The 24,022-nt window shown below is 35.7% G+C and overlaps 1 protein-coding gene and 1 long non-coding RNA gene across 5 annotated transcripts in view; one reads left to right on the top strand and one right to left on the bottom strand.

Annotated features, from left to right (window-relative positions):
• The window catches only part of LOC132697785 (epidermal growth factor receptor), a 136,286-nt gene that overhangs the window by 98,084 nt on the left and 14,180 nt on the right, over positions 1–24,022 (top strand). For 2 of the 3 annotated variants that reach the window (XM_060663425.1, XM_060663424.1), the window contains exons 2-3: positions 18,940–19,599; positions 21,642–22,500. In XM_060663425.1, coding sequence (XP_060519408.1) covers positions 18,940–19,599; positions 21,642–22,500 — 1,519 coding nt within the window. Of the gene's footprint in view, positions 1–4,908; positions 4,991–18,939; positions 19,600–21,641; positions 22,501–24,022 lie in introns of those variants that run through there. The other variant, XM_060663426.1, reaches the window with a different exon arrangement.
• Positions 4,997–6,192, bottom strand: LOC132697786 (uncharacterized). 2 transcript variants are annotated; one of them, XR_009618304.1, is made up of 3 exons: positions 5,899–6,192; positions 5,662–5,841; positions 4,997–5,606 (listed from the first exon to the last, which is right to left on the bottom strand). It is a non-coding gene; the product is annotated as an uncharacterized LOC132697786 (long non-coding RNA). The 2 variants fall into 2 exon arrangements; XR_009618305.1 differs by having other exon boundaries at positions 5,912–6,192.

Here is a 24,022-nt window from a genome sequence, read left to right as displayed (position 1 = left end):
GTTGACCAAGCAAATGAACTAGTCGAGTCGATTTGTTCATTTTTTAGGTCAATTTACACTTATTATAAACTAAAAACATCCGAAGGGTGAAACATGTCGTCTGCATTAATAACTACTTTTTAACAGCCTTTTTGGAACTTTTTGGAACAATAAAATGTTATATACGCTTCTTCCTAATAATCATTTAGTTTAAAAAACTGCTAATTAGATCCTCCTTTTAAATAAATTCAAAAAAGGAAAAAATGACGCTTCAGTGAATTAATTCGTTTTTTTCATTCTTAACTAACATTGAATCACAAAACACCCTGTATATTCGGAAAGCCCTTATCATACAGGATGCCCCCATTTAAAATATACAACTTTCTCATAATTATGTCATCTTAAATTTAGCCGCAAAGCGCGAAATTTTCAAAATCACCCTGTTGCTCAGGACGTGACCATTGAAACGACTAAATCGAAAACGTATTTAAATATTTACTTCAAATATTGACTGGCATTTCCTCGAAACGAAACGGAAAGCGCGTTCGCGCTATGCACCAGGTTTGCACACCTGATAATTCCGATTCCTTTGTTTAAAGGGCTTTCGCATTTCCGAGAAATATTCTTTACTGCTGCATTATTTGCGAGACTTCTTTACAAAACCCGATTGGCAACTGCTGCTCCAAAAGTTTCCGTACTCTTACCAAGCCCCATCGATTTTCTTTTTTTTTTTTCGAAACAGTTGCTAGCAAACTTTAATAACAATTCGACTCGAAGCGGTCAGCAAAGTGATCTTTTTTCTCAAGGAAGCGAATTTCGTACAGTATAGGTACAGCTTATTATTTATTTATGTCTGAACCTACAGGAAAGTATTAATTAATTATATTGGCTTATATATAGAGGATATTTGCATTTGAATTTGAATTCTCTAGACATGCTTGACATGAATTCTGTGTCAAAGATAACGGTTGCATGCCCTTGAGGATGATTCAGTCATATGTCCTTTAGAAGTAATAATAATAAAATTTCTAAATGGATGTGCAAAAATATTTCCTGGATGTGACAAAAAAAATCATAGAATTAACGCCACCCTGGGACAAAATGGATTAACAAGATTATGACCCGCAAACAGAACCACGACACAGGCCGATACCGATAACTAAATGTAACGAACTTGTGTAAGAAAATATTCCCGCTTCTGTTTCATAAGACATGTGTACCAACATAACAACAAAAAATTTGGAAGATTGAATGTACGTAGTCCGCCCAATTACAAAAGTCAGCTTACTTTACAATTACAAATTGATAATTACAGTTATCTTGACGAAAATTACTTCGCAAAATCAAGAAATTAAAAACGGATTAACAAAATGGCGACCTATGGTTTGTTGGTCTCGCGCTAGATGGCGCAATAGTTTTACGTTTGTTTTCACGCCTGTGGGTGTTGCGCCGTGAGGTCGTATCCGAATTGGACGCTTTTTGTTCTCTCGTAATGTCAAACGGCAACGTCGCGCCGTTTCAGAAGAATAACAATGCCTGGGATAGGTATTTTCCTCTCTGCCGCTGCGAGCAGTCGCACATTGCTTCGATTTGGGTCAGGCGTAACGAATCGGCTCGACATATCGTACAGGTGTTTGTAGATCTGACGCGGAGGTACTTTCGTTCGAACGTCTACCTTTTAGGCCTGGTTTTAATAGAACTCAGTCAGCAGATAACCGCAGTTTAGCTTACCGCTTATTAAACTTGGCTTAAACGTCGGTTCTGCTAAGTTACGGGGTTAAATAATATTGTGAATGCGGATGTTTTTTGCGGTAGATTTTAGTTGTTCATGGTTTCTTCTTCTTCTTTTTCTTTTGCTTATTCTTCGACTGGTCGCAAAAAAGTTTACTGAGGTTACTAGCGGTATTGGTTCCATTTCGATTTACAAGACACATATTTCATTCTTATAAAAGATAACGAATCTATCCGTTTAAAATGCCAGGACATTTTTTTACCAAAATAAATAAGGACTAAAAGTTCAGATTTTCACGAAATTTCGAAAAATATTTGCAATCTCGATTTTTTTTTATTTTATAAAAATTTCAACTTTTATTAAGCGTGTCATATACCTATTTTTACTCTTAACAATATTGAGATCAAAGGGACTAAATTAATACGATATTGCAATCATCAATCAGTAAAATATGACAATATAACAACCATATAAAAAAATCTTCGATAGGGATTTGAATTTGGTCTCATATGTAAATAATATCTCATCACCATTAAGCCAATTTTAATAGGAAATTGAACACTTTGCAAAAATCGTCACTTATACTTTTTTGATAAATTAATAGCATATTACGCAACAAGTGCGGTAAACGGCATTCGACTCACGAGTTTTTAATAAATGAGTGAGTTAAAAAGATTTCCGAACTTTTTCTACGACCATTAGTTTTGGTTAGTTTTGGTTTGGTTTGGTTGACATGACCGTCATAATTGACAAACGTCAAAATTCAAAACGTGGGAAATATCTCCGAAAACATCCGATTGCTCACAAATCCGTGCGGTAAAATCTAGGAAATGTCCGAAGTGGCTCGGATTCGTGAGAAAGGAAACTGACTTAGTAAAGTGACGCTTCCCGCACGCTAGATCGGTGTGCAATTAGGTATTTTACAGACGGGAGAAGAAAAAAGATATTCCAGGTCAAAGATTTGAAAGGAAAATGACTATATTATATTTATAATATATATAAAATTTTATTAAATATAAAATAAAAATGAGGTGACATAAAACCATATAAAACCCCCAGACAAGAAAAATTAAATCATTAAATTTGTGGCAAAAAAAAGAGTTCTATTTTAAATGAATCATTTTATCAAAATAAACTCCAATTTTTATGAATGTTGTGAAAACTCGTCAATTTAATGAATAAATTAAAAATATTTATTAAAAACTAACCATTAGGATTCCAATACAAATATCTTCAAAATGCTTCCAGTAATCGATAAACCACAAAAGACTTTTTTTGTAGAGCATTAAATTTTCTATAAGGATAATGGAAGACATTTCACGATAATTATTTTTCAGTCAATAAAGAACTTCAGAACAAAAAGTTGTTTTTCTTTAAATTATTCCATTGTTGATCTCGAATATCTTTGAATTGGTTCTATTTATCAAAAAAGTATAAGAGTCCATGGCTTAATAACCTATTGGTGATTTGGTGATAAGATATGATTATTTATTTATATGATTATTTTTTTAAATTTTAAATTTTTTTAAAATTTAAATTTTAAATTCACAGAAAAAATAATTAATTAATTCCTATTACTACAAATTAACTTATCTTAAATTTAATTATTATTATGGAGGAATAAATGTTTAAAAAGTATATTTTTTTGGAGGCTGCTGCAAGTGATTTGATAATTATTAAAACACGGGCACCTCTAAAAAATACATATTCGTAGTTCACTGATTTCAAAACTGAAAACATTAGTTTTTAACGTATCACGCGAACGTTATTACCCAAACTTATGGTTATTTTGTTGAAATTTATGCCCGAACTAAGCATTATATTGCGTTTTGATCGAGAATTATGTATGTTGCTGACTCGACGTTTTTATGAACTTCCTGTTAATTCTATTGTTACTACGTCAACAATTTCGATTTTGTTTACGGCGTTCATAAATATTTCTGCTTCCTTTGACCCATTTAACCCCTTCCGACCGAAAATACAATCGGCGCATACTAATTAGACCAAATAGTTACGCGACAGCAGGCGAAATAAGTAAATGTTTAAGCTTTCGACAACATCGTGTCTTTTTCAAATGTAATATTTACAAATTACCTGCTACTATATATACCGAAAAATGACAATAAAACTTTAATTAATGTTGTGAGAATTTTAGTTGAACTGAGGAGGCTTTTACTTGACGAAAATCCATTTATCAAAATAAATAATAACTAAAAGTTCAGATTTTCACGAAATTATATATTTTGACATGACAAACTTTTACATTTCTGTTTATTTTTGTTGTTTTTGTTATTTCTAGATAAAAAGTGTGAAGTATTATAGCTTTAAAAGAAGTAGTATCATGTCTTTGCTATTAAAAAATACCTAATATGTTTTGGCCCAGAATTGATGCCTGAATATAAATATATAGTGTGTTCCATTTGAAAATCTTGAGATTTTGTTAATTGAATTCGCCAAAACGGCACCACCTATTTGGGACACCTTGTATAAGCTGAGACGCATCTGTCAAACTGATTGAGTAGTCTGTGGTTAAATTTTGGTTGCAATGCGTGGATGTATGTTCAAGACTTGGATGAATCCATTTTTTATCTCACATTAAACAACACGCAAAGCCTCGTAAAATAAAAATACCAGACGCAAGTAAGATTATGCTTGTTTCGTCATTAAAATTTGAGCAACATTTCGACCAGAAAATTATACCGTCTCCTTTAATCGCGCCATCTAACGTGCGTAGGAACTTCCACTGCAATTTGTTAATTTAGCGGTGTAACGCCAGATGGCGGAATGTTGAAGATGGATTCTTTACCTGTTGGGTTTTAATTTTGAGAAAAACGGGATCGGCCGTGATACGGCAGCACCATCCGGCAATCGATCTCTATCAAAATGCTATTTAGTGCTACGTCACGTATTAACTGTAGTGGAATAAATCCATGCTGCCGGTATAGTATTTGCAACGTTCTGTGGGAACGAATCGAATCTGCGCAGCTGCGTATTGGGCCAAACACGCAATTTTATGATTAGAAATCATCGCCGGCGGCATAAACGTAAACATATACGCGCGGGAATGTTTTGTATCGTGATATACGCTATTAAAACTCGACAGGCACACGTATCTTTTTACTCCAGCAGCCGAATCTTGTTTGGTTTACGATAACGGGTTATTTTTACGTTCTAAAAATAATCCGCGTAAGTGAACAATCGATTATGGCGATGTTTCTTAGCGCGACATCTTATAGTTTCACAAAGAGTAAGATGCAAAGACTTATAACTTAGGAAACGGTATGTTTTTGTTTTTTATTTTTATCGAAAGCCTCTGAAGATTGTTTTCATCCATTGACAACCGATCACTTTCTGTCGTACGTGGTACGACCGGCGCGCACATTCTCTCGGCGGAACTAATGGATTTGTGTATACGCGGCAGGCGTTTCAATATACAGGGTGGAGCAAATCTCTAAATCGCATTTCCACGTGACAGGCATGAAGGTAGGATACACATTTTCCGTGCTGAAGCATCAGAGATGTAATAAAACGCGAAGTCTAATTTGTTGCACTGATGTATTGGTTAAAATACAAAAGAGAGGAATAACATTTTAGTGGAAAAACGCTCCGCAAGGCATAGAAACAAAATATTCACCATAACGTTCCTCACCTGGACGCGAATTGATAAATGTATTATTCAACGGATTGCTCCTAGAGAACATACAACTATGTTCATTATAGTGAAAGCGAAATGTTTAATCTGGTGCCATAAAATTAACAATTTCCATATGAACTTCCATTAGAGACCTTTATTAACCTAATTTTCGCAAAATTTTCTGCTACCATTCTACGATCTTGCATATTACTTATAGGCGTAAGGTTACAGTGTCACTTTGTACTGTTTAGCACTTTATGCCTGATAAATACACTAATTAGCCATATTATTTCGTTTTATTACTTTATTGGTCTACCTTGTAGATGGCATAGTAAGAGGCGTTGCGTAAACATATCTATACCCAATGAATTACTCATAATTTAATTTGCAATGCTTGCCAATCGTTGCTGCCAAAGTTGCAGATTTGGTTGCATCAAGTTCGGAGGAGTTCCTTAAACCATATCTCAAACGCTTAATCGTTGTTAATAATAGGCATCTGAAAACAGTCATATTTATTCGGATTTATTTAAATTTTTTTAACACGGTTTCCAACATTAATATCATACTTGTTCTCCATATGTATCCTTCAAATTATTGACTTCAGAGAGCACGTGATTTGACTTATTTATTCCTCCTTTTATTTCATCTCGGCTGTTCCTACTGGTAAGTTCCGACTCCAAAAAAAAAACTCTACTTCTAAAATGTCAATCGACCGAATTTTCACCACAGACTTGACAGCTCTCTTCTTCTTTTCTGCTATGACCCCGCGTTAACATAATCCGTGATTTAAGGAACCGCGCTTGAGGACGATAGATGGCGCGATTCAGATTATTTTTCTGTTCTTTTTTGCGCGTCCCAAAATTGTAGATCACTTGGAACATCTGCCCTCAGGGTAGCTTTAAATATCGATTTGAAAGATAAAATTCAATCAGTTTACATGAATTAGATCAGTGGTTCTCAACCGCCGTTCCGCGGAACACTGGTGTTCCGCGAAGCTGTCCCAGGTGTTCCGCGAAAATTTTGAATATAATATAATAAGAAACAGTAAATTTTTTTATTACTATAAAATAAATACTACATAGTTTTGTTAATTATTTGAAATTTAGCAAAAATATTCAATATTATTCTAAATTTTCGCGGAACAGTCAATAATATTAACAGTGTAATTATCGAACGACGCAGTTACGTCGTTTGGAGTTACTCCGGGGAATACCACTAAATTTCTAGTGTACTCGATAACGCAGGGAGCGCTACGTAGTGTTGATTTCGTGCTGTTTCTCTTTCTTCGTACGTAAATAACAAAAGCGCAATTTCGATCTGCGGTTCAGCCATAATTTAATATATAATCGAGTTTTCGTGAGTGTGTTTTTTATTGTATATATATATTTTATATTGTTGGAAATTGGTAAGATGAAATGCAAGTTGTGTAGTTTTAACAGTATTCATATCTTTTTTAGTTGCTTATTTTAGCATTTATACAAGACTTTTAAATCTGAAATATGGACAAATTTTTGAAAAGAAAGACTGAAAGTGAGGTTAATGTTGGGGCGAGTACAAGCAGGTCTTTTTCAATTGAAGGAGATATGCAAGGCAACAAAAATGCCGAAAATAAACGTAAAAAGATATCCGAATCAGTTCGGCATTATTCGGAAGAATATCTGAAGTTTGGTTTTACATGGAGCGGTAGTCAAGATGTTCCTATTCCGAGATGTATTGTATGTGGTGAAAAATTGGCTAACAGTGCAATGGTCCCAGCTAAGTTACAGCGACACCTTTCAACAAAACATTCTTGTCTAACTTCGAAACGTAAAGATTATTTCGAAAGATTGCTGAAAAATCAAGAAGTGCAAGCAACATGCTTTCGAAAGAGCGTTACAATTTCGGATAAAGCGCAAATCGCTTCTTATAAAGTGGCAGAACTAATTGCATTGAAGCAAAAGCCGCATGATATCGCAGAATCGCTAATTTTGCCCGCATGTTTAGAAATTGTTAAGATTATGTTTGGCAATGAAGCGCAGCGAGACGTCCTAAAAATTCCCGTTTCGGACGATACGATAAAAAGAAGAATTATAGATATGTCAGGTTTTATAGAGAACGCAGTGACGGCGAAATTAAGTACAAAAAATTTTGCGCTGCAAATTGACGAATCCACTGACATAAGTGGCAAAGCCCAATTAATCGGATTTATTCGCTTTGTTGACGACACTGAAATAATAAATCAGTTTTTATTCTGCAAGGAACTTATTGGTCACGCAACTGGAGAAGACATATTTAATTCAGTATCATCTTATTTGGAAGAATGGAAATTATCCTGGGAAAATTGCGCAGGAATCTGTACTGATGGAGCTCCAGCCATGCGTGGCAGTATTAAGGGATTTTGTAGTCGAGTTAAAGCAATAAATTCAAATATAGTCTCTACTCACTGCTTTCTGCACAGGGAATCTTTGATTTCGAAGAGTCTACCAGCAAACTTAAAGTCTGTTTTGGAACAAGTCGTACATATGGTGAATTATATTAAATCGAGACCATTAAAAACCCGTATGTTCAAACAACTTTGTAACACCATGGAATCCAAATATGAATGTTTGCTTTTGCACTCTGAAGTGAGGTGGCTCTCAAGAGGAAAAGTGCTAACCCGAGTTCATGAGTTGAAACAGGAATTGCTAGTTTTTTTTAGACAAGAGGGTAATGATGTATACGTAAAATATTTGGAAAATGATGCATGGTGTACTAAGCTAGCATATTTAGCCGATATCTTCAGCTACTTAAATTCAGTCAATACATCTCTTCAAGGAAAAAATGAAAATATTCTGACATTCACAGACAAATTGCTAGCTTTCCAGAAAAAGCTTTTGCTTTGGAAAAATCGTATTGCTCAAAATCGCAAATTTGATATGTTTCCGTTATTAGCAACGGAAAATATTGTTAACATTAACGAAATGATTTCAAATGTGGCAGAGCATTTGTCAATATTGCAAGACAAAATAACTCATTACTTTCCATCTCTTAATATTGAAGACTTTGATTGGGCGCGAAATCCATTTGGTGAATTTGATATAATGAACCAAGATTTTTCTATTCAGGAAGCAGATGAGTTTATTAATATATTAACGGATCGAACGTTACAACTAAAATTCAAAGAAGAAGGAGTGGAAAGGTTTTGGATTTCCATCGAGAATGAACATCCATTTATTGCAAAACGAGCGTTGAATATCTTGTTGCTCTTTTCGACGTCCTATCTGTGCGAACTTGGATTTTCAACTCTAACAAATATTAAAAGCAAAAAAAGATAAAGACTTACCAATTTAGAAGAAGAAATGAGAGTAGCGCTCTCTTACATAAGACCCAACCTTGAGGAAATTTGTAAAGGTCGTCAAGCGCAAATTTCTCATTAAAATAAGTTACCATGTAATATATATCTTTATTTCAATTAAATATTAATCTTCCAATTATTTTGTGTGATTTACATTAGATTTACAAATTTTATGATAATGGTGTTCCGCTAAAATCGAGACCACTTAAAAGTGTTCCGTGATCCCAAAAAGGTTGAGAGCCACTGAATTAGATGAAGAACCATAGAAATTTAGCTTGGAGATTAATAATATTTGATTAACCGTATCGAATGCCGAAAAATCCGAAAGTATTAGGGCATTCATTAGTTTTTTGTCAGTTGACATGGCTTGATTTTATACTTATTTATTTATTAATTTAAGAAATTTTAGAAAACGTAGGAAATAATATACTTTTTAATGATGTCATTAAAATTGGACGGGGTATTATTTTTAGCTAATTGTTTTAAAAGTGACATTTTCCAGCTATCTGGTGAAATTAATAATACCAGTGACATCAATGATAGGGCTACAATAGTCCGTCATAAGTGGACATATTTCGTCAAGCCCAGTGGTATTTTATTTAATTTCCTATTTATATTTAAGAACGTCAAATAATATTATATATGAAAATATTATATGTATAATGGATGTGTTTTGAAGAAACTACACAAAAAACTTATTAATGGTTTTGGGGTCATTCAAACTACTTGGAAGTGTAGTGTCTTTGCGTTAATATTAAAGTTTATTAGAGCAGCTCAAGTTTGTTTGGAGTTGTTTAAATTGCACAGGCTTTTAAATAGAAGGCAATCATCGTTATCCGTAGTATTTTTAAATCTTTGCAAAGCTGTATCTTTTTGCTTCTGAGCAAGGAGCCTTTGATTTGCGTCTAGGAGATTCTTTAACTGAGGCATGAAACAGAAAATTATTAAGCATTCTACTTTTCTCATCGAATTGCGTTCAATTCATCTTGTTAACGTTTTAATTGGCTGTAACTTTTTTGTTTTGGCACACTTTATATTGCATTCGCCTCGTTTTTGCCAAATCGGCAAAAATAGGAATTGTTTAATTAATTTCAAAGAGTGCCCTGACTGACAAACAAAAATATGTTTTTCTACTCCCGTCTGTAAAATACCTAATTACTCACCGATCTAGCGGGAAGCGTCACTTTACCATGTCAGTCGTTTCCCATGAATCCGAGCCACTTCTAAAACAACGATTTTGTGTTCCAAAAGCTTTTTCCGAAAATCCAAAATGCAATGAACTAATTTATGATCAGCGGTGTTATAAATTCGGGATAATAGACATTAATAACAACAGCCAGACAGCAATTTTTGCCTGAAATCAACTTTCCTTTTAGCCTTAAGTCCTTTATCTAATAAAAAAAAGTCATATCGTTGAATTTATTCCTTGTCGGGAAAATTATTTCTTGCGATCGCGCCCCAAAAACTTTTCGAACGCCTTGTCCGACGAGGTGTATAAAAATTTGTTACCTGTACGTACACCTATCGCTGGCCCATCTCGAAAACCCAGGTAACACGAATCCTCGGACCCCGGACTACACAACAAAAGAGAAAAACATCTAAACGAGAAACTGACTTTTACGGTCATTTTAATAACGGCCCGATCATATTTCTGGTCCGGCCTCACTCTGTAAAAAGCTCCGCCGATGGAAAAATCGCCGTCCAGTATACGTCACGGAAGTAAAAACGTTGAATATTCATGGGATCCGTGCGTGGGATGGTATTGCGAGGTGTTGGTCCGCTCGCGCGTATTTTCTCGCCTATTTAAGGCGATCGGTGGGTTCCTACTAAAATGGCCGCGTTCTGAAAAGCTGAAGTTTCAATCAATAAAACGCTTTCGGCCAACTATTTATAATCTAGACGAATTTTTTTCAGTAAATATTTTTTTATATTGTATCTATTATGTATTTTGACTATTCCTAAACAATTATGTAGTTGTCTTCGGGAAAATAAATGTTATTATTATTATTATGATTGGTGCGGTGCCTGACCTGACCTGATGAAAACAATGCTAAGCCTAAATTATGGTGATTAAAACTGCGATGCAATTTTTTAATTTAACGTCATTTTTTTTAGAGGAATTAAGACGACTTAAGGGGTTTAAAAGAATAACCGGCAAGCCTAAGGTTCTGCAGATGATCTCCAAGAGATTGAAGAGGCTGTTTGGTTTGTTATAGCAACCCATATTTCCTATTATTTCCCGTTTTGTCCATGTTTGTCACTGGTTTGATTATTAATTTTAGTTTCTGATCTTCGCTGAGCCATACGGTGAAGTTGCTCAAAAAATGATGTTTGAAGAATTTCGCTTTGTTAATCTTGTTAAAAATTCATCTTCTTCACCGAATAACCTCTTGACACGGACATAAGATGTAATTTTAACTACACTAGGCTAACAAAGTCCTCTGGATAAGGTTACCGTACCTATTTGTTTAAAATAAACATAAAAACAAATAACTTACAAAATTTCTCTCTCTTGGCATTCTAATTAAAGAAAACGTACCGGGAGGTCCATCTCGGATGCTCCCAAGCAACTTTATTTTTTTAATAGAATGCTATGAATATTTTTAAAAATTCTTTGTTTTAAGTATTTTTTTACTATGGATCCCCGTAAGTCGTTAATATTTAATGCTTTCACCTATCTTTGGCGCGAATATATAATACAGGGCGGTTTCAAATGACCATAAAAAATATTTTTTCAACGGAACATCCTGTGTTTAGCACTTTTATTGGGTTTGGAATTTAATTCTGTATCATTTCGTATATAAAGCTTTTATTACGAAAGTTGGTAGTTAAGTTAATAATTAAGAGCGCGATTTTTAAGTCGTATTAAAAAGAAAACTTCATATGCCCTAAAGGTCTTAACTTTTGAGATACATGGCGGGTAAATTATCAAAAATAAAATATATTCTTTTAATATCTGTAGTATCACCGCTGATATTTTAATGAAATTTGGCACATGCACTGTGTATCAAGATGTGTGTCGAGAGCTTTCTTCTCAAAGGCAATTAGCCCGTAGCTGTTCCCGACGTTTGTTCAAAAATTTGACCGTTATAAGAAAAATATTTTTCCGATAAGCATTTTTCAATTAAGGTGAGAAGGTTTGGTTCCAGATTCCCGGATTTTAATATATCTGAAATGATGTCGAGAGTTTCAGGAATAGGAACTTTGGTAAAGAGGGATTCTACGGCGAAACTAACTAGAATATCTTGTTTATCTAATGTAACGCTTTTTAATTGATCAACAAAGTGAAAGGAATTAAGTACGAAACTGTCAGTTTTCCCTGTAAGGAGTTTTAATAAAGAAGCTAGAAGCTCTGAAGAAGCCAACAGGATGTTGGCGAAACGTCAGCGATTTCTACTAAGCGAAAACCGACCCAGGAGGAATCCAGAAGTTTTGTAAAAAGCATTACGTAGTTTCTTTGAAAAATATTTTGGTTAATTAAGTCGCCACTACATGGATGTAGTTTTGGTAAGGATCCTTCATAAAAAAAATAGAAGGTAGCCCTCACAATTTTTAACAAAATTGTCTGTTAATAAATTAATAACAACCTTTTTGACAAAAAGTAGAGCATAGCAACTAGATAAGTTGTTGAAAGCTCTGGCTGGAAAAAGGGTCCAATTGAGTAATTTACAACAATTCCAGCCCATACGTTTATCGAAAACTGTTTATTGATTTCATTTCTGGGGAAATTAGCTTCATCTGTAAATAGCATTTCTTGGTCAAACGTAAGTAACGTAAGTAAAGTAACGTCTGGACTCGTAGAGAAAATCGTGCAAAATTTTCCAAACCAAGAAGTGCGAGATGTTCAGATTATTTCCAATTTTTGTAGTTCAGAATCCATCAATAGAATTTAAAACTGTTTCTTCAGTTTCTGGAATTTTTACACTCCGACAGACCCCTTTTAGAAATTTAGGCCTACGTATTCTTAGGCATCGTCAAAACATTGTCCTGCGTCATAAAAAAATATAATAAATATTAATACAAATATAAATATATAATATAAATATAAATATAATAAAAAATTAATATATCAAATTTTTTGTAGCTTTCAGAGCAACTTTTAGAGCTGCGCGTTTTTTAGGACCGCAGCGTGCGGAACAGCTTTGTGGAGCCTTAGATTTTGTTAGTAATTACGACCTTCAAACTTATCATGGACGGTGCATACGGGTGAATACATCCGGATAATCCGGTGTTTTGTGAAAAGATAATTTTGCTCGACGGATTTTTGTACCTGAACTGGCCGCTTCCCACAGCGCGTAAAAAAGGCTCTTCATTACGTTGGCATTTGGCAGACTGAAATTTCACCTGCCTATTATACGCTTTCGTACGGGGAAAAGAACACTAGTAGGTACAAAAGTAAGGATCTAATGCAAAAAAAAAATCTAAAAAGGTACCTACAAGCATCGCTGATAAAGAGTCAAGTCCTGGGTCCATGGGCATGGACATCTTTACTTTTGTAAGGGTCCGAAATTAATCAAAATTACGGTAATTAAAATTGCAATGCAATTTTTTGAATTTAAGATCAATTTTTTTGAGGATTTAAGACGACTGAAGGGGTTTAAAAGAATAACCGGCATATTTCTTTTCTTCGCACCCCACTTCAGCATATTGCTATCTTCCAAAGGAAATGACAATAAAAAAAAACTTAGACCTCAGTACGTATGGCGTTGCTCGGATCATTCAGATCGGTAGTTTTGAACTATATATACTATATATGTGCATGTCATTATACCTGTCTTATACCGCCATATATTTTAGGCATAATCTGAAAAGTCAGGCACGTACGGTAGTTCAAATGTACCGACCTCTACGCTAGCCTTCATTTACCCTCAGCTCAGTACCAAATGAAGACGTTAGCTTTGGTTAATTGACGCATCTCCTTAAATACCTCCAACACCAACACAAGCAAGACAAAAGAAGTGAAATTGTCGCTGACTAGGATTCAGCCCTCCTGATTTGTTTATGGTCTGTGGCATTCAATTACATTATACTATAGTAACAATAAACCCACTTGCAATATTACTACCGATATTTTTTGATGATTCGGAACTATTTCTCGTTTTGACATAATTTTGTAAAACATATTGTCACTAGTTTGCTAAAGTTCCTCACAAAATGACATCTTCTTCACCGAATAACCTCTTGACACGGACATAAGATGTACTTTTAACAACTTCTTCACTAGGCAAAAACAAAGTCATCTGGATAAGGTTAAAATCCATATTGGAGGATTCTTTATCCAGATTCTCGAAGATTCTTGGGCAACAACAAACTTCACTATTCTTAGAATAGCTTCCACAAAAAAGTAAGATTTAATCAATATCAAGATTGTTTCGCCCGTAACTCCATTTGCAAATGTAGTTTTCCTATGGAGTTAATTACTTATATGGAGCAATAAACTACCTACAACAATTTTAAAAGTGCACATCTGAATTAGACAACACTTGTAGTGATACAACATCTAACCAATATTTTAGTTAATTGCTCTTCTACAAAATTTCTTTTCTCATTCGATTAATAATTTAATTTTTATAAAAGGCAGAAACTTACCAAATATCATAGTACTGGTTTTCCGTACATATCTTCAATAAATCTTCATAAATCAACAAACACACGTCAAAAATCGATTTGATTGAAGTATCATCATTCTATAAGGGATCTATGGGGTCCGCGATGGGCGAGTGTCCATGGTAGACGTACCCCAGAAGAACAATCTATTGACAAAAATTACAGATATTCTTCGGTGGATTCTGTGGTGGAGCATTGCACGCGGCCGTTTAACCGCCGTTCGCTCCATACAGAATCCTTTGTAATCGTCCAAAAAAATTTTTAAATCAGTCTCAACTAGGTGGATTTAGTGTTCTCAGTATTTAGTGAACATTTTAAAGTGAAGCGGGGGGTGTCGGTTTTTTGGCATCGGTCAAAATTGTTTTTTGCTAGTTGAGCAAATATTATATGTCTTCTTTGTACGTGTTGGTCCATGACCAAAAGCGAAGATCCTCGACGGAAGTCCGCATTGGGCGAATGATCCTAGAAGTCAAGCCCACATTTTTTGTGAAACGCATAATTGAATTGAACTGAATATTCTTCGGTCTTTAGTTTCCACTTATAATATTCCATATGTCAGATACACTGAAATTTGGGTGTAAGATATTACAACATAATAATAATATGTAATAATTTTAACACATTCGCTACCACATATTACAGAAAGTGATACTAATAAACGCAAACTAAATAATATAAACATTTTGAAACACAAAAATATTGCTTGTTATTTATTCTTGTATATATATTTTTTTATAATAATTTGTTTACGTCTTGTCCTTTTTGAATTTATATTATTAAGTTACTTACTTATGAGATGATCTTAAGATCTTTGGCCTATTTGTGTTTTAAATTTATTTGTAATATCTAGAGCGATCGAGAAGCAATGCACTTATATTATATATTATATTCCAGTAAGCTGTAACTGTTCGTTAAAGTGTTTTCTATAGACTTACCTTGCCTGAATGTATATTGATGTTTATTTAATGTTATGTTGTCCTCTAATCTTTCTTTAAGAACCTTCTCAACAATTTTTGGTTATAGGTGATACTGGTCGATAGTTTTTTTTTGAGATTTTTGTCGCCTTTTTGATATATCGGTTTTGCGATTGAGATTTTAAATTCTTCAGGACATTTTGTTTATTAGGTTGTAGTGTTTCCGTTTAAAACATGGTGATTTTTTTTTTAATTTCAGCGATTCTGTAATTTGTACTATTTTTTCGGAGGCGGATTGTTTTGTTTTTTGTCCTCACTTTTCAGTTGTTAAAAGTTTCTTCGATTTTAAAATCTTTATTAGTTGTTACTTGTGCTGCACTTTTTGTTTCTATTACATTGTTTGTTTGTTTGTTATATTTACTGTATTCCAGAGTGCTTTAGCGTTTCCCGTGTTCCATTTAAAATAAAAACGTTGTAATTATGCTAATGTTTGGTTTTAAACTAATTGTAGGGTTTTACACTTGCCGTCTAATCTAACCTTACTAACACATCTTTATTCAGAATAGTTCTTGGCGCTTTATTTTCCAAATCGAGGCCCGCCATCTATTAACAAACTGTGTAGGTAACAATAAAGTAAACTGCAAATGTTTAAATGTCTCCAAAAATGCCAAAGCTGGGACGATTAAATTCAATACGTGGTAGTTTTCGAACGTGCAGAATTCAAAAATGCTAACGACAGTGTTGTCATATTTACCGGATTTACGTTACACGTCGTAATTTCGTTACGGCCTATCAATTTTTGATGCAATGAATTGCACATATCGAATTTAGTAAAAAAATTAGTTGCAAATTAAAATTGGCAACAGCGGTGTTGTCAGATTTACCCCGGCAAATAAAGAAAAAACTTCGGAGACATTTAAACTTTTAACTCGCCCTGTATAGAGCAATCACTCGTGTCGTCTCGCGCTTTCAAACAGCGGTCTCCCGACGCGTCACCAAAAACACATTTTTTCGGCGGACCTGTCACTGCGCGATAGCATCTAGCGCGAAACACGACAATTTTTTACGCCGGCCATGTTTGAAAGCTATCGCCTTCATCTCTCATCGCGCGCGTTTTATTAAATTCGGCTGTCCGCCGTCATTCATCGAACTGATCGATGTTAATAACCCGTCCGATGGTGCTTACATTACGTCATTTTTGTTTTAATCTGGGGTTCTTTGAACAAAAGCTGCTTCTAGGCATTAATAACGTTTATTTATTTGGAACAATTCAGTACGTAAGGTATATTCTGTCCAGATATTCATCGCGGTGAACCAATAAAATTTAATCGATCTTATTACCTATTGTCATTGGGTAAAGCCATTAACAAAAAAAATATTCTCCCTTGAGTGAAAAGGCAGGGGTGGGCAAGGTATATTTCTTTCTTTCTAACATAACTGACCAAAACAGGTTGTGAAAAATGTGTAAGAAACTTTAATCATCAGAGGACTTATCCAACCAGAAGCTTTAAATATCGTAGATAAGGTCGATTAATAGTGAAGAACTGAAGAAAATGAATAAACGTGATTTACAAACTCACCTTGGATAAACTGGAATAGAAGCTAGAAGAAGACGAAACCAATTTAAATATAAGCCGTGCCACCCTCATTATGTACCGCAAAATAGACAAAAGACGAGTAGTAATGTGCCGAACTTTTTGAAAATAGAACAGTGTTATTGTCATGAAAAGCGTCAGCCTCATCAAGTTCAAAAACTGAAATCCAGGAATTTGTGTCAGAAAATGATATTGATCATGTATTAATAAATATAGATTGCAAAAAATTCAAAACGGCTTTTGGAGATTTATTTTCGTCTTGCGTAAATTTGATAGGATTTCCCACAAAATCGAGAAACTTAACGGGCTAAAAATTGACAGTACTTTCAAGTACTTTTTCGTAATGTTCAATCAGAGAGTTTCAGCCACCCCTACAGACTCTCACTGCCACGATATCGTTTATCTTTGTTCCGCAGATCATTTTCTTATAACACTCTTGTAATTTTTAATAGTATATCTGATTCAGTAAGGTTTAAAAATTACCCTAAGTATTCTTTGTGCTGTACAAACACCCCTTCAGCATCACTAGCTTGCCCCCAGTTCACAATGTTGTAAGAAATTGAGGAGTATGCCGAAGCATAATAGAAGACTAATAGTGATCTCTCGAGAAATGAGTCTCTAATTGTTAATATTGCAAAAAATGTTTTATTTAGTTTGCTACAAACACTATGTATGTCCTGATCCCCACCGCGGTGATGTAGGAGCCAAGAAATCTTGTGCTCTGACTTTTTTCTAAGGATGTTCCAGAGAATCTAAAGGATAAGTCATGTGAAGGTCTAATGGACTGGCCAGTAAATTGAAAATTTATGATTAGATGATTTGGCTTGAAAAATTTATTAAACTGTTCAACAGCAACAGAGATATTATTTATCAGCTCCTGCGCGTCATTCCCGGAGACCAACACGGACGTGTCGTCCGCGTACATAAAAACTCGACAGTTACTGTTAAAGATTATATATATTTAATGACATTGTTTTTTCTTAGTGTTAATTTAATACCCACCTAAATAAACAAAAAAAATATATTACCAAAACTTTGAGATAGCTTCCCTAATCTTCTGTCCTTTACCAGGAATGAGGACAAAAGCCAGAGGAAAGAATTTGTCTCTTGTTGTTTGATACAACCCTAATTTTCCTTCAAATCAACTTCAGACTGACTTAACGCTGATATAACATCTCCCCTTTCAAGACGCTCTGCAGTTCGATTCAGCAACAGAATATTTGTAAATAGTATTGCCTGCGAAAGTTTCTTCGAAAAATATTAAATATGGCTGCTGTCCATTCCTTATAATCTACATGGTTAAATCGATGATTCACATTAGTGGATCATAAAAAGTCATTACCGTCACCATTTGACTTAATCGCGTAACATCTGCGTTGTATTTGCTTCATTCAGAGACGTGACCTTTTTCCTTTCTTCTGGCACTTTTTGAAGATGGATTTGTTGACCAAATACTGGTATTGGAGAACACAAAGCCAACATTATGACTGTTTTGCTTATATTAAAGTTCTTGGTTTTGATTAATTTGTAATTCCACTTTTTTCCTTCCTTTAATTCCTTTCTTGATGTTTCTGGTTTCTGGTTAAGCCTAAGTTGTTACGCTTTCTTCGAAGGACAAATACATTTCTTCTTCCAACGTTAAAATACGTACCACAGTTCAACACTATTTGAAATAGTAATTGAGGATCGTTAACTTTTTGGCGTGCGGAGGAACATATTCAAATTCAGTTGTGGCAGTCGGATAACAGAGATTACAGATGTATTCACCGTGTTTTTTATAAGAACTTTTGCGCTTTTCCCAACTGGTTTTCATTGTACACCATATCTGGTGTTTTTATTGTGGTAAACATGGATGAGCTTCTAATTACAAATCCTAACAGTCTATATGGTTAATGGTTCGTTGTCAATTGTACATAAAGAATCAACGTTCTACTTTTTCCTTGTTCTTGACATATAGAAGCATTCTTCATTTTTGAATGGTGAGCAATATACTCTGCAGGCCCAGAGTTCTGAACTACGTCTGGCAAACCGTCAATCATCAGTAAAAAGAAAGGAGGTCCAAGATTCGACTACCAGATCTGTCTGATGTGCACATCAAAATATGTTGTTGAGTTTGAGTTTCTTTCTTCTTCTCGATATTAATAACAATTTTTTCCTCGTTTCAGTCTGCATCGGGACCAACGGACGTATGTCGGTGCCTTCGAATCGCGAACACCACTACAGGAACCTCAAGGACCGTTTCACCAACTGCACGTACGTCGACGGCAACCTCGAGCTCACGTGGTTGCAGGACGCGAACCTAGACCTCAGTTTCCTGCAGTACATCCGCGAGGTGACCGGCTACGTGCTGATATCGCACGTGGACATCAACATAGTGCTGCCAAGGCTTCAAATCATCCGCGGCAGGACGCTGTTCAAGATGAGCTTCAACGAGGACGAGTTCGCCCTGGCGATCACCCTGAACAAGATGTACCACTTGGAGCTGCCCGCGTTGAGGGACATCCTCACCGGCAGCGTGGGGATAATCAACAACTACAACCTCTGCCACATCAAGACCATCGACTGGAACGAGATCATCAGCGATCCGAAAGCAAAGTCTATGTACGTCTACAACTTCACCTCCGACGAGAGGGAATGCTCAGCGTGCCACAAGGATTGCCCGCGTGGATGCTGGGGTCCTGGGGTCGAGAACTGCCAGCAGTTCTCCAAGCAAACGTGCAGTCCGCAATGCGATCAGGGCAGGTGTTTCGGACCCAATCCCAGAGAGTGTTGCCATCTTTTCTGCGCCGGAGGATGCACCGGACCCAGACAAAACGATTGCATAGGTACGGTACATTTGTTTTGGAGGTATACTCGAACCAGAAATATAGTGCTTTTATAACCGACAACGACACCTAGGTCTTAGGAATTTATTTACCTACACTAACAAGCGGGATATAAGTATGTTTTCAATCTTTTTCGCCCAACAATCAGCAATAAAAAAATTAGTACAAAGTAACAATTTATCATTATCATTATTAATATACAAAATATTCAATATAATAATAATAAAATGTCAGGCACTTAAAAAATCGTCACTATCACTACTGTCATCACCTAGTTCACAGATAAATATTTTCTTATATTACTCGTTTTCACAGTTCTACCATCTTTGTACTGATATTATAGCAAACCTCTTGCCGAATTACGTTTATGGGTTAAATATACAATGATACCGGGATAATCTCAATCATCAATCTCAATCTGAATCATGTTTCGTCTAAATACAGTATTGGCCTATTTTGCTCTCGAAATTCTTTGAGATTCCGAAGGCAAATGGTTTTTTTATTGGCTGAGTTAGTTCTTCTCCTAAGTTATCTTATCCTTATCTACCGAGAATATTATCTATAGTCTTACGTAATCAAATTTGCGTTTCAAATAAAAATTTCAAGCTTCTACAAATATTCGTTACGGTCCATCTCAGGCAAGATATACCTAATGAAGAATAAACATCTGTTGGTATAGGTTTTACCACGGTACTGCGAAGGTCTGCGTTTAAGGTACTGTAAAATACTTAAAACCTCAAAGCAATAAATGCACTATACTTTTGGTTGTATTATACCCTGTCCCCAGTATACCTTTTTTCTACTGTAGGTTATTTTTACACGAAAAGTAGTTATTATATCTAAAATTATGGTTTCTAAAAAGCTTTTTTTGGACACTGTCTATCCTATCGACTTACCGATAAATCGGATTCCATCCAGTTGATCAGTATGTCAAGATAGATATAAAAAAATAAAAAGACAGTGAATAGATGTTCCCAATGAAAGTTTTCCTGAAGTTGGTTTCAGATGGAAATCATTCCAGTGTAACTATTACACAACTATCTGACACATAAATTAAAGACCGACAACATAATCCTTTACAACATCGTAACATTGTATCTAGTTGTAATTCACATGGAAAAAATGGATGGAGTACAAAAAATTAAAAACCCTGATTCAATAAATTTAAAAGTAGGTTTTTTAAATAACTTTTGTATATAAGCATTCGAAGAGGATTTTGTTTTTTAGTTGCTATGCAATTAACTAACCAAACGAAACATATCTGCCATTTTTAAGGTGAAAGTCTACAGATTGTATTTAATTATTGGAAATTGCTGTAGGCATACAGTGTGTCCAAATTTTTTGAGACCTCGCGACACAGAAAAACGACAAAATGGACAAAATTTTATAGAATTCTAAGCAACTAACTAACCAACCAACTAAGAAAAAAAGTTTGTAAAATTCTGAGAAAAATCCAAATTGTCCCAAACTGCTTGCTGTTGTCTGCAAACAATGTTAAGGATTTCAGGTTGGATTATGATGGGAATAGAAGTCCGAACTTTTTAAAAATTGGTTTCAAAACTATATTTTAAAAAATAGGCTGGGCATACTGTTTTACGTCTTCCTCCATATTATTGCTACTTTAACTCACAATATTATAAATTTGACAAAAAAATGTAATTAATAATATACCAAAATTATATTATAATTTATCTCAGTGATCATTCTGACAGTGAAACAGAATTAGATTTAGACATTTAGAAAAAAATGTAATTATGTATAGATATTCCTAGCTACAAATTTATTGGAGGTAAGGAATTTATTGGATTGGATCTCACACCTCAATGGCAATCCGTACAAACATTTTTGTAAAGTGTCCCCATTTCTCTAATGGCCCCCGAGATTCCCATGCATTGTACAGTCGTTTCCCATGCGAGATATGAAGGTAGTACGAATGCGAATCCGGGGAGCGAAGCTCGCGGGCGGGCCAGTCGGCGCGACGTTGCCGGATCGCGCGGCGTTTCCCCCAATCGATATTTTTGATAACTGCGGCGCGTTTTCAGCCTGCAGGAACTTCTACGACGACGGCGTGTGCACGATGGACTGCCCGCCGATGCAGATCTACAACCCGACGACATACTCGTGGGAAGTGAACCCGAACGGAAAGTACGCGTACGGCGCGACGTGCGTGAAGAAGTGTCCCGAACATTTGCTAAAGGACAGCGGCGCGTGCGTGCGGACGTGTCCGTTAAACAAGAAAGCGGTAGACGGTGAGTGCGTGTTGTGCGACGGCGCGTGTCCGAAAAGTTGCCGAGGAGACACGACCGTCCATTCGGGCAACATCGACAAGTTCCAGGGGTGCACGGTGATCGAGGGCTCGCTCAGCATCCTCGAGAATACTTTCAAAGGTTACCAGCACGTCTATCCGAACTATACGTTCGGCGAGAGGTACACGCCGATCCATCCGGACAGGCTCGAGGTGTTCAGCACGCTGAAAGAAGTGACGGGATACCTGAACATACAGGCGTACCATCCGGGATTCAAGAACCTGTCGTACTTCAGGAACCTGGAGGTGATTCGTGGTCGGGCGCTCTACGAGATGTCCTCACTATACATCGTCAAGACGTCCTTAGAATCCTTGGAGCTGAAATCGCTGAAGAAGATCGACATGGGCAGCGTTGCCATTTTAGAGAACAAGCACTTGTGTTTCGCGGGCGGCGTAAACTGGAACAAGATCATCAAGAAGCCGTCGTTCGTCGTATCGAACAACAGCGACATGAAGACGTGCAAGGAGAAGGGGTTCGTGTGCGACGAGCAGTGCAGCAAGGACGGATGTTGGGGCTCGGGCCCTACGCAGTGTCTGTCGTGCGCCCACTACAAGCTGGGGGACAAGTGCCTGAAAGACTGCTCCTCCGAACCTGGGTGAGTCCTTTTGATCGTCTCTTTTCAATAAAGTGTATCTTAAGGCATTATCACATCACCATCCGGTAAAAAAATCATCGGTTTTCAACTTTCTTGTTTACAGAGTTGTAAAACTGTCCTAGCCCGAGTCATTGGATCCAGAATTAAAACACCTTACCTTTGCTCTTCTCTATAATAATTTTCACATTGAAGATATTAAGCGTTCCATCACAAAATACACTTCACCACAACCTTCCAATAATAATGAGTCTGAAAGTAACCCCGCATTTGCCACTGTTGTCCTTCCTTACATTCGAAACATCGCAGACCATATCTCAAAAGAAATCTAACGTCATAACCAAATCCAAAAATCTCTTAACATCTTCGATCCGTCAAAGACAAAATTCCGTTTGAGATACCAGGAGTTTGCAGCCTCTCATATCATGCAAGCAACAAAAAATCCGAGAAACTGTAGAAATCTATAGGCAACCAGACAATCTTTATCTGTCACCAATATACAGATATAAAACACTATGAATTTTCTGACATATCAGCGTACATCATATTTTTTAAAATGGAACACCCTGTATATAATATATATTACAATGATATAACACACATTATATTTTAGTCCACTCGTTTTTGACAAGTCGGCAAAAATAGGAAATTTTTATAAATTTCAGAGAGTGCCCTGACTGACAAATAAAAATATGTGACATATTAGTAAACAACGTTGATGGTTGAATTATTGTCCATGTCGTTATTGTTAAAATGGTTTTTCGCGAATTTAGGAGTAATATGCTTCAAGTATACTTTCTGAATAATAAAAGTGCAACGACAGCTTGTCGTCAGTATATTAGACTTAATCCAGAGCGCCGAGCTCCTTCAAAACAGATATTTCCAAGGCTGGCAAATAAATTTGCAGAAAACGGTAGCGTATCAAATGCTAAAAAGGTATGCCGGAAACATAATGTTTTAAATGAAAAAAGTAGGCAAATGTTAATTTAATTTATATCAAGCACATCCAGTTTCCTCTATTATTAGAGTATATGTAGAGACATAATGAGAATAATAAATTTTTTGAAAAACATTTTATAGGCCGATGATCCTAGACAAATACACGAAATAAAAATCCAGGGGTACCAATCATTTAATCTATGGTAGATGGTCATATTGTGGGTCCGATATTTAGAGCTCCAAATAGAACAATATGTAGAAGATTTACCCCTAAATGTATCAGGCTAGACGGTGCCCCTCCTCACAATGTTGTGCAAGTTAAAAATTTTCTTAACATGGAATATCCCAGGGGTTGGATAAGGAACGGCGGAACTATGGATTGGCCAGTCAACAGCTCCGATTTAATTTAACGGATTTTTTCTTTTTGGGGCACGTAACAAATCACGTGCACAGAAGTCCTTGCAATAATGGCGTGGAACTTCTTCAAAGGACTTCAGAGGTAATCAATCAGTTAAGAGACAATCCGGAAATGTTACTAAATGCAAGACGTCATACAATTAAAGTGTATGAGAAATGTGTTCAGGAA

Source organism: Cylas formicarius, unplaced genomic scaffold, assembly GCF_029955315.1.
Source record: "Cylas formicarius isolate icCylForm1 unplaced genomic scaffold, icCylForm1.1 PGA_scaffold_2__14_contigs__length_35257938, whole genome shotgun sequence".
In the NCBI taxonomy this organism is placed as follows: Eukaryota; Metazoa; Arthropoda; class Insecta; order Coleoptera; family Brentidae; genus Cylas; species Cylas formicarius.
Note: the sequence above shows the minus strand (reverse complement) of the source record. Positions and strands in the feature narration are given on the sequence as shown.